Consider the following 12507-nt stretch of genomic DNA (forward strand, 5'->3'; position numbering starts at 1 on the left):
ATATATATATATATATATATATATATATATATATATATATATATATATATAATAAGTGCATGTGATGGTTGCATTGCTTAAAAATCGCACTCTATACTACTGATAAAATTATCCCTCATACATCATTCTCAGAGGACAGTGGCTCTGCCTAGATCCTCCTCCTGACTATGAATAGTGTGAGTCCTGCTCTAAAGGGGCATTAATATCTTCCATGCTGTCCCCATTGTCTTCATGGTGATTCACTGTATGCTATGACAACAATATGTGTTATTACAGTCAAAGTGTTGAGGCCAAACTCCCAATTCTGGCCTCACTGATTACATGTAAAAAACGAATGATCACAGAGAAGGACATTTTTCATACCCTGTAGTTAATATTATCAGGCAGTTAGTAAGTGGTAAGAACTGGGAGCCCTGGATTCTAGCGTAATTGTGATCTGTGAAATGGCTAGTCCACAGTGAATAGTGAAGACAATCTGGATATTCTGAATATCCCACAGCGAGTTTTGAGAAAAGCAAGATTATGCAAGATGACCACTTCAGAGGTTAAAAACACGTGCCTTTTCCCCTAATGTACTCGTACTGGTTGTACCTAATGATCCATGATGGAATTATCATTCATCAATGTATCTAACATTTTGCAAACTGGGTTGTAGATCCAACCTAAATTAATTCCTGAGGTAATGGTTTTCATTGATCTATAAACATCTGTGTAAATAGGAGAAAATTACATTGAACTATCTTTGACTACCTCTCCTGGGATGGTGATTATACATAAATATGTATATACACAGACACATATACATATAGTGTTTTTTAAACTGTGTTAACTTTTGAACGCCCACATTGAACCTTCTCTAATTTTATCATTTGTTGCCTATGTGTCCTTACATATTTTTGAGGGGATTTTCTGTAAGTTTTATACTATCAGCTTAACATTTAATTGTTCAGCTTGAAGTGGTCTCAGTGCCTGTGAGCAATTTTCAATATTTCAAACATCCTAAGTAAATTCCTAGACTGTATTTCATAAACTATCTCATTAGTACTTAAAGGTTCACAATGTGATGTTCTCAGATCTCTAGGAGTCCACAAAGCTGTAATGTTGCTTTTTGTTTGTTTGTTTGTTTTTGGTCAGCTAAAACAGCAATTTTATAGTCCAGCGTGTTTATAAAATATCTAAGAAATATTTAAGAAATAGAACAGTCACAAAATCAATCTCTAAGGAATTCTGTCCTTTCTAGTACCTCATTCAGAGAGGGGTTTAGACACATATAACTATGCAAATAAACACACCAGACAATAAAGCTTTCACGGCTGGCAGCTCTACCCTCTGACCTGTATAGATGTCCCAACACCTCCTGGTAAAAAGCTGTTCATGTGTAACACTGTAAATAAATCTTCACTGGCTATATGAACAGTTAGATTTTATGACAAAACTAAAGTTTTTGAAAAATAAATCTAAGACTGCATTCATTGGCAGGATTCAGAAAAGCACAAGATTTTTCTAGGCCTTGATTTGATTTTTAATCCTATAACTTAAAATACTTGGATCCTCAGAGGCACACTATGAGATCAGTCAAGTCAGCAGGAGTATTCCTATAGCTATCTCCAACCAGCATGAGGGATACACAATGCAGAGTCCCTGCAACACGTTATGGCTCTAAAACCTTCTTGTCTAGTATTTAAGTAAAGAACATCCTTCTGCGTGTGAAAGTCAGAAATCCCAATTGCAGCCCAAGTGGACAAATATCAGAATAGCACTGGGTCAAACTACTTTTATGGAAGGGGATTTCTCTTGTCCCCTGATGGCAACGGTAACTGTTTACTTCACTGTACACAGCCTCAGGGAGTTCCTAACATACTGTACTGGTGTCTGATATCAGGGGCTCCTCCATTTTCAGTAGAGAGGTAGAAAGGAATCTGCGTTCTCAAATAGGGTTTATATCCACACAGTGCTGGAATGCAGCAACTCAGTTACCAGAACACTTTCTTATCCCAAATTTTTGTTGCAATATGTCAGTTTTTAAATTTATATTTCAAACACAGGCACAATAGAGCATGCTTTTGTTTGCTTTATGTCACATTCAAGTAATGTGTTTAATGCATAAATGTGTACCAAAATGTCTTAATCATCTTCACTAACACTTAGCTGCATGTGTGTGTGCACATGTGACTAAATGTGTGAAATAAGTTACATAAAATATTCAAACCATAATATACGACATGGCTTTATATATAAAACCACCTATACAGAGGGTGCCAAAAAAATGTATACACATTTTAAGAAAGGAAAAAAACTATTAAAATTATGCTGATGGTAACCACTTAGAGCACCTTGTGTAATTGCAAATGTCAAGCGTGACTTGTATTAATCTTTTATTATCAGTATATATTGAGTATTACAATTTTAATAGTATTTCCTTATATATATTTCATTTCTATATATATATATTTAAATTTACGTTTTAATGATTGTAATTGTGGGGTACATAATTATCGTGAACACTGCTCGGGGCTGTGGAAGTAAATGAAGATCACAGAAAATCAGCCAAGTAAAAAATGCTTTATGACTCCTCATTAAGTAAATGTGTTTACTTTTCATTTACTACAAGCAGGTTTTCTAAAATGTAAATTAATATTTATTTTATTTTTTATTGTTTGCGTACATACTGTAGCCCACTTTAACCACGCAAACTCCAATGGGCTGATATGAAATTATTTGGTTCTAATTTAGAAACAAAAGTAATGAAAGTTGAGAGAGAAGAGAAATCTAACTATAAAAATAAGGAAAAAAAAAAAAAAAAGGAAGACAGAGGTTTTCAAAAGCATTCAAAGAACAATCACCTACCAGTTCTACTCGTCCGAAGCCTCCAACTCCAAGGGTGTCAATGATGTTGAAATCAGACAGCTTCAGGTTGGCGAAGAAAGCAGCTTCGGCTTCATATCTGGATTTTTTGATGCGAAAAAATGGAAATTTCTTAGAGGTGCAAACACGAGAACCACGTACAACTGTACTGGAATGACATGACTGTGGAACAGGGTTTACCTGCTTAAATTCCATCTTGCTTTTAGAGTCTGTGTTTTCTCACACTCATAATTTTTTTGGCCCCAGTTGTGCAGAATAACATAGATTTGCACTTGTTTTTCAAAGGAGAAAAATACAAAGTACCCACTGCATGCCGGTCATGTGGCTGATAAATCCAGTTATCAAATCAAAGTTACATCTTGGTATTTTTCTACGAGTCTTCTTGTGAGCCCGGATTGTTGGAGTTGCTCTTTCTTGGTTTTGTTTTGGATTTTTTGGTTTTGCTTGGTTTTGTTTTTGCCGTTCAGATTTTGGATGGCAGTTTCTCATTAGTTTCCTTTATCCACAGGCTGGCAGTGGCTCCTATAAATATTTGCTAAAAGCAGCAAGATCTCTGAGGTCTCTGGAGTGAAATCACAGCCAGGTTTTATGAAAACAGATCCGAAAAGCTGAGGACTGATGTGCAAATGTCTGAGATGGATGATTTCGGAAGCATATTCACATTCCTAAAAAGTATCTTCCCTTCATTTATATTTACTCACTGACTCTCAGCTAGTAATACCAGTGCCTTTATGTTTGCAAGTTTCTTATATGAGTGGTGTGGAAAAGCATGGATTCTGTTCCAAAAGTCTAACTATGCACACATGCAAATCTGACACATGCGAGTGGCCAAAATAAGCTTCTCCTGATGAGACAAGTGAATATGAGATGCTTAAAATATCTCCTTGTTAAAGGCCCTACTATTTTTAGAAAGGGCAGGAAGGCATAAAGATGAAGATGATCTTCCCCCTCACTAAAGTATTTGAATAGCTATGTGGAGCCCATGACCTTCAGCCAGGCGGTACCTGATTCCGAGTTACGCTATAGATAGACATGATGAACACACTTGAGATTATACAGCTTGTTTATGTCAATTTTTGGATAGACTCATCCACAGGCATGTCTGGCATTAGCTGTATAACATTTTCACTATTCCATTATAATCAAGCACAACTTTAGTCTCCCCACTTGGGAGAAATGTGCTACAGCTTTCTAGGTGAGTTTTCAACATTCTCTAGTTTACAACCACAGTTCTAGTTTTTAAGCAGTCACTTCTCGATAGACTCATGAGAGGGCAAAAACAACATTGTTTTTCATTATTGGCTGATTATAGGAAATCAACTCTCTCTTAAAAAAACCTCTATGTACCTGGCTACTTGTCAATCCTAATGGTATTAGTAGACTTTTCTCATTAACTACACAATCAAGAGATAGACAGTTATTCAGGAGATGGTTTATTAAAATGGAAAATAGGCAGCAAATGGACATTTCTAGCATTCCAACTGCATCACTACTTTTGGAAAATTAAAACTCCATCCCATTTAAAGGGCCAGTGGAAGAGTTCATGCCAACAGGTGCTTAAAAAGGACATCTGTTGGGATTAGAACCCATGACAGTTTGTATGTGGTCAAGCATTTCTTGGTGGTCTAGATAATCAAATTCTTAATGAGATCATATTTGCATTTGCAAAATGCATTTGCTGGATTTAGAATCTCAGCTACGAAGAGGGTAAACTCTTTCAGACTACTTTGATACTATTTTATATCTCTACAGTATGATGTTATCACTTGCAGCTCTTGAAAGAAACCCCAAAATTCTTACATTTGGTCTCTGTGAAATTAAGCTGGAAACATCTCTAACCAAATGATCTTCAGCCTCTTCTTACACATCAGAACTACCTGAGCATCTTTTAGAAACCACTGAATTTGGGTCTCACCACAGACCAAGTGAATCAGAAATCTCTGGAAGCTGTACCCAAATGCCTGTATTTTTTTAAAGCTCCGCAGTTGATTCTGATGCACAGTAAGGGTTGAGAACTGTAGTTCTAACCCCTCTGAAAACCCAGGAGGTTCCATAAACAACAAAAGAATTTTGGGGTGGATTCAAATAGTTTAGGGAAAATAATAGCTGCCCAGTGAGTCTAGGGGGTGATGCATCCATGCCAAGAGTGTTGGGGCTCTTATAACTGGGCCCTGGTTCCTGACTCTCTGTTTCTAGACCCATAGGAATGAACAATAACTCTATGAAGGCTTACACAGATATAAATAAATAAATATACAAATAAATAAATAAGCAGTGACATTGCTAAAAAAGACAAACAGAATGCAAAAAGTATAAGGCAGTTAATTTGTCTTCACATTTTACAGCAAAATCCTCTATGTTTTATTCACTATCTGATTAATTACTGATGGTCTTTTAATTACTGGGATGGGCATATTAAATCTCATGTTAAATAGACATTTTCTAAGCAGCCATTAAAATTCACTTACATACATACTGTCCCATACATTAGAAGCACTAATTACAGTTAAGTAAAATATCTCATATGTTTTAATGAAAAAAGATTGATAGCATTGTTTTTCATACTTTGATAATCTTTGCTAATTACTTTGCTAATGTTACTTTGTGAATTTTTAAAATACTGCCTAGCTGGGTGATTTTATCTAGTGGTTGGTGAGTTATAATTGGAAGGGGCCTTTGGATAACTGTGCTCTTGATACTGCATTGTGTTCCTATTTGTTTCCAATCCGGATTCTTGGTGAAGTCGAACAACATAGGAATACTGCTATAGCAATTTTTTCATTTCCAACTAAGGGAATGTTGTAGGTGCTTAATATTTTATTGCATTTATTTTTTTCTCATTTAAATTACTCTTTAGGGACAAAATCACATCTTCATCACAGAAACTCTATATACATTTCCATTTTTTAATACTTTTTCTAACAGAAATAACCTGAAGACAACTCGGTAAAAAAGCTAAACTATGGATGATTTAGCTTCTTCAGGTATCAACCCACTTTTGCTCAAAGCATGGAGGGGCATTTTCATTCTTTCTTTTAACTCAGGAATTATTAATAGAAAATCTGAATCCATCAATTATGTCCTACTTTCTTTATAGTTGATAAAAAGTTTGAGTGGGTAAGAAGACTAAATAAAATGTTAAGTAAGTGGACCCTGTTGTGTTAAACAAGCTTCATTTGGCTGAAAAAGGTAAATGTGGAATTCAAGTTCCTAACTTATTATTGTGGGGTACTGGGTCAAAGGAGTTAGGCCCAGCTTCAAGTAATTCTAAAATTCATCTGTGCAACAGTGTTTAGGGAAGGGACCATTCCCAAGTACTAAGGAAAATACATCAGCAAGACATATAGTTCCTGATGCTTGGTTGCTTTAAATCTAGCAAGGAGCATAAAATATATTTTCCAATGGTCCTTAACTTAGTTTGAGATACCAATTTTTTAAAAGTTTGTTTATTTGTCTGTTTGTTTATTTATTTACTTAGCATGAAGTGAAAGCTATGGGTATTCTACAATTATTGACATACCCTTTCTAAGTGTAACATCAGGAGCATACAAACTCCTAAAATACGTTAGCAACACAAAATTAACTAGACTACAAGTGAATAAGTCTGTTGGGTGAAAAAGACACAGATAACATTGTTTCTCAAACACGCCTGACCATAAGATTTATCTGGGGCTTTGGTGATTAGGGCTTACAGACAATCAGGCTACTCTTTAAATAGTGAAAACACTGAACTTTTCTTTTAAGAACTGCTGAAAAGGAACAGACTTATCTAGATTTTTGCCTTCTGCCTGTACACCAAAGGAGGTTCCAAAAAACAATGAAAATGTAAAGCTGATATAAAGGTATAAAGGTAAAAGGATGATGAGACCAAGATATACATATATAGTCTAGTAATAGAAAAACAGTACTGGAATAATCTCTATCTCTTTCTGAAACTATGGATCTGTACAGTATTCACTGTCGTTAAGGAGTAGGTCATAACCATTAGCTCTTTTTTCCCCATCTCATCCAACATTACCAGCTTCTACAAAACCAAGGAGTAAGAATGAGGTGTCCTTTGTTATTCACTGCTGTTGTTTTCCCATTGTTTCCATGCATCCATGAATCAATTCTGCCATCATTTTTAAATAACAGAATTGAATTCTATACCTTATGACAGATCATTACTTTTTTGGCATTTTTTATTAGTTTCAGGCGATGACTGATCATAATTATTAAGAAGTGAACATCTCTGGCAATATAGTGGAAACCAAATATGATGATTTAACCCAGTATAAAGTGTATGGAGCTTAAAATTTTATCTTCACCTTGTTATTACAATAACAGAAATCATTGAGCATCATTTTACAAAGCAGGCAATATTATGTGCATTTTTTAAAGTAAGGGCCAAGGATCCAAAGGAATACAACAATAGTTCCAGGTAGGTTACAAAAGCCAGTAATTAAAAGCTAATGAAACAAAAGGCTAGTGTGGCCCTATTTGCTATAGTCCAGCTCATTTACAATCCAAATTAGCTTCAGAAGTCTATGTAAGGGTCTCCAAGGAAAACCAATATTATTATTAGCATCCGCTAATCCACATGCAAATCAATTACGATAGCTTTGCACAGGTTCATCTACTGAGTTGTATTCTTATGTCCTGCTGAGTTTAGCTTTATCAGTTTTGGAGGGAAACCTACAAAAATAAAATGTTTCAGTAAACACACATGGACTCTCATCTATGACTAAGTTCCTTATTCCATAGCTGTAATAGGTAACATGAGATTCAATCAGACAATTAATGTCTACTCTGGACTTAAAAATCATGTAAGAATGCATCACAGCCTACAGAAAAGCTCATGACTTGTAGTTCTGGCTCTTGTCAATGACTTTGTACTTTCAAGTCCTAGTTTCTTCAACATTTAGGCTTTTGTAGAAGTATCTACAAACATACACTAAAGTAAGTATGAATTTTGTAGATAGTTTTAAGTCAGAATCCTCATTCACTTAAATGTTCATATAAATGCCTAGAAACCTTTCGCTTTTTCTTATCAGAGGGCACTGCAATCTATCAACTTCTACAGAAACAGTTAACAAGTGGGTAATAACTTTCAGAAAGAAAGCCTTAAATACAAAAATATATACAGAGGGTGCCAAAAAAATGTATACACATTTTAAGAAAGGAAAAATAACTATTAAAATTGTAATACTCAATATATACTGATAACAAAAGATGATACAAGTCACATTTGACTTCTGCAATTATAAGAGGTGTTCAGAGTGGTTACCATCCGTGTCCAGACACTTCTGATTATAGTGAACTACTGCTTGAGCAACATGGACCAAAATGTCCAGCTATATACATATTTTTGGCACCCCTGGTGTGTGTGTGTTATTATAATATGTTATATATTATATATATATTTGGTACACAGGGTGTTTTGTAATTATAGTTTCTGATTTAATAAAGCTTGGTACATTGAGTAATTTGTAGGTCTGGTAAAGTAAATAAAAATTCACCCAGAAAAGTAGTTATATATAGAGAAAGTAGAACTGGGAATTGGACCTATACTACCTATTTGCATATTTAGCACAGCTGTGATGGGCTTAAACTACAGGAACCATTGCGTCATTGTGCTACTTTAACTTTGTGTATGTGAAAACAATAAGTACGTGTCTTATTCCCCTGATTCTCAAATGTTGGGAATTAAATAAGCTTAGGTACTATGATAAAAATGGATTATCCTTAAATCTATAATCATCTCATCAATCATCTCTTATCAATTTGATTTCTTTATAAAAATAAAAAGGCTCATTGATAGCTAAACTTTAAAAGTGGAATCTTTTGACTTCATTGAAAAAACAGAGTGAACCATTTTATAGTTTAAGGTTTGTATAGGGAGTCATTTCCGGTTGAAAGAATCGTGCTTTTACCAAAGTCCCTACTACTATAATGTTTAAAATAATCCCCTTAAACATAAGCAACACTATTCCTAAAATTCTAAACAAAGAGAAATGATTTCTAATTTATTTGTAAAGCATGTAGGTGAAGTCACTAGTATAGTCAATTTTCTTTTAGCAGTAGTGGTAAAACTACAAGAAATAAAAAGTTTGAAAATAACTTAATGAATATAAAGTATTTCATTATGTCAGTTTTCTCCAGAAAGTATAATCTCTTCTTCAGGGAATTTGAGATAACATTAGTTTTCACCCTCTATTTCCAAAATTGTGGTTTTCAGAAACACAGACTTTTTCTTTTGAGTACTCTAGTCATGAAATAGTTCTACTTATTTTTCAAATCCCTTCCCTTGAGGAGATACAGCCAACAGAAATACACAAGAAAATTGCATTTTTCATATCTGCTGCATAATAAGAATGATAGTAATGCAAATATTCTGCATTTAGAAAGCACCTTTCTTCCAAAGGCTCTAAATTTTCTCTCATTTAATTTATCATCCCTGATTCTCTGTGAAGATGGGATAACAGATATTTTTACCTCTATTTTGCAACTGGGTAGACCAGTTGCTAATAAGTGATCGGGTTTTAGTAATTAAATACCAGAAGAATTAGGAACAGTAATGTCGGGTATGTTTCATGTTGTAGCATAGTTACATTCAATACATGCATTCCAAAAATTTTCATTTTTTTTAAAATAAGATAGTAGAGAATCACAAAACTTTAGAAATTCTTTTATCTCAAAGTACTCAGATACTAACATAGTTCAAAATTGGGATCCACACCTTTGGGAGCTCATTTAGTCCAACCTTTACATTTTTAAAATAAAAGAACTAAGGTCAGGGAAGGTAAATGACTTAGCCAGAAGCACAGAGGCTCAGGCATAGGGGCCTGATGTTTTTGACTTGTGATCTACAATACTTTTTACTATCAGATTCTATTCTTGCAGTTTTTATAATCTGATATTTGAAAAACAAAGGTAAATGTAATGTTATAAAATCTATTTGACAAAATATGCTGTTTAATACACAATTCAGCCAAGAATGTGACTCCTGTAGCTAAGTACTTATGCCTTCATGCCTATGATGTGACGTGTGCATGCATGTGCTCCAGTTAAATAAAAGGACCCCAAAGAAAAGTACATGGTACATACAATGGAATACGGCTCAGCCACAAGACAGGATGAAACACTGCCATTTATAACAACATGGATGGATGTGGAGAATATCTTACAAAGCAAAGCAAGTCAGATGGAAAAGGACAAGAGCCATATGATTTCATTCATATGTGGGATATAAAACAAAAAAAAACAATCAAACAAACAAAACCAACAAACTCATACACACAGACAATAGTATGGTGGTTACCAGAGGGAAAGGGGGGTGGGGGGAGGTACAAAAGGGTAAAGGGGATCAAATATATGGTGACAGAGGGAGACAAGACTTTGGGTGGTAAACACAATGCAATACACAGATGATGTATTATAGAACTGTACACTTGAAACTTATATAATCTTATTAACCAATGTCAGGCCAATAAATTTAATTAAAAAAAAAGAAAAAAAATTGCTGGCAATTCTATGCTGCCCCCTCTTTAAAAACTACATCGATGCTTACAAGAGAATTTTTTAAAAATTCAAACATCAGAGCAGCATTTGTAAAAGATGAGTGAGCTCATGCTACCCACTGTTAGCTTGAACTGTATTGCACAATATGCCTTTTTAGTTAATCAGTTTTTAAATAGTTTCTACATAGTTTGAGTTGTATTTTTCTTTTTCTGAAAAAAAGACCCAACTAAATATATATTTCCATGTAAATAAAATTGGCAAGAAAGGAATTAAAGATTGTTTTGCCTGCTGGTATTTGTTACTTTAACAGATTCATTGAACCATAATAGCAAGTTCATTTATTAAGTTATTCAGCAATTATCATTTTTGCATCAGAGACTATAGATACTCACATATATGCATTCAAACAAAAAAGCACGCAGCCACCAATCATATTTATGCCAGAATAGAGAGTTCCTTCATGTAAATGGACAGCCATTAGAGGCTTGTGGTCTGAGGAAGTTGTCTCTCATCTCGGTGCAGAGTAATTTCCTCCTTCTCCCTCCCCTACATCTCCGCATCTCCACCTGAGTCTTTTGCTTATGATTATTCCCCAGGGTGGTCCAGACGGGCATGGCATAGCTTCCCAGGGCAGGGGAGGTAAGGTTGGAGAGGAAAATGATAGGAGAATATGACCCCTCCTTCTGCCTTCACCACTCTAACACCTCAGACCTGTGGGAAGCACCCCTCAGCCTCATCTATTGCCTCATGCCACAGAGAAAACAAATATCCATTCCAGCAGAGCTGTCTTTCAATTTCCACAAGGACAATATTTGCCATCGCCTACATTTGTAAAGTAGGGTTGGGCAAAGACAGCCCACATTTTCCCCTCAAATATAAAGATCTCTTTTGTACCCAAAGATTAAGAAATCTTTGCTTTTTTTATAGGTCATTTTGATATGGGGGTTAAAATATTGAAAGACATAAGGGACAGTTTAATTTTAATTAAACCTTAAAGTTAGCCTTAATTGTAATCTTAATCAAAAAGATCAGTTAGAAGATTGAACTGGAAACAGAAGGATTAGTCAGGACTCAAATGAACACTAGAGGTCAACTTTTGTTTCTGGACTCAGAACCTTTGCTATCTACTCCCATTTTTATGTTTCCCCTTTTTCTCTGAAGGATTCTGCATGAACTTCAGGGACAGGAGGATTGGGGATGTGGTCATGGTCACAGTGGGCCAAAGAATGAAGAGACAGGAAAATGTAGTGTGTGGCAAGAAGAAAATGAGAAGACTCCAAGTCACCCCTCCCAGGCCTCTAGGAATATAATAAACGAAATTATGAGGGAGTTGGCCCAGGTCCAACCTGAGCAAGACATTCACTTGTTTTATAAAATGAAAGGTTTGCACTAGACATGTCTGTGAACTTCACTTACAGCTTGATCATTCAGAGATTCCAGCTCCTGAGAGATACGCACTTTGCAGAAAGCCCTGACGCCCACACCTTCTCTTTTCCCTACTCTGTGTTCCTCTTCCCATCCTTCCCTCTAATCCCTGACTCTTGAAACTGTTATTTCAGAGGCTTTCATTTAAGGGGGTTCTGCTCTCAGCTCCTGGTATGAAAAGGAGGCAGGCAAGAAACCCCAATTACCTCGTCAAGACAACATTTGGGGAAGACATGTCTTGATGTCGAAAACAGAACTGACAATGCACAGACTATAATAAACCAGAGGTTCTCTCTCCCTCAGGATTCATACCAAAATTAGGGGATGAATTAAAAACAGACTGATCAAACCTTGGGATTTGGGGCCATGCATCAGTATTTTTAAATGAGATTCACAGATTTAAGTCTACACAACAGCATTAATTACCAAGGTTAATGATCATATGTAAGCTTTAAAGAACTATTAGTGTTAATTTAATATGTATGTGACGGACACCTATTACATCAAGCATAAGTATCACAGGGAAATGGGTACCAAGTTCCAAATAATTTTTCTCAAATGATCTTTGAGAATACCATCCAATCTTGAAATGGGGAAAGCCTATATATCTTAGTAGATATAATATTAAACAGAAAAGAAAATGAAGAAACATTTTGCCACATCAAGTTGCTTAGTGTTAGTGATGGTACATTTATCAAATAAACTAAGTCTCAGAGA

General features: G+C 35.2%; 1 protein-coding gene across 1 annotated transcript in view; it reads right to left on the bottom strand.

The window, feature by feature from the left end:
• Positions 1-12507, bottom strand: part of PRKG1 (protein kinase cGMP-dependent 1) — a 1201019-nt gene that overhangs the window by 41691 nt on the left and 1146821 nt on the right. The window contains exon 10 of the mRNA XM_019651487.1: positions 2848-2944. Coding sequence (XP_019507032.1) covers positions 2848-2944 — 97 coding nt within the window. The remainder of the gene's footprint in view (positions 1-2847; positions 2945-12507) is intronic.

Source organism: Hipposideros armiger, unplaced genomic scaffold, assembly GCF_001890085.2.
Source record: "Hipposideros armiger isolate ML-2016 unplaced genomic scaffold, ASM189008v1 scaffold_161, whole genome shotgun sequence".
NCBI lineage: Eukaryota > Metazoa > Chordata > Mammalia > Chiroptera > Hipposideridae > Hipposideros > Hipposideros armiger.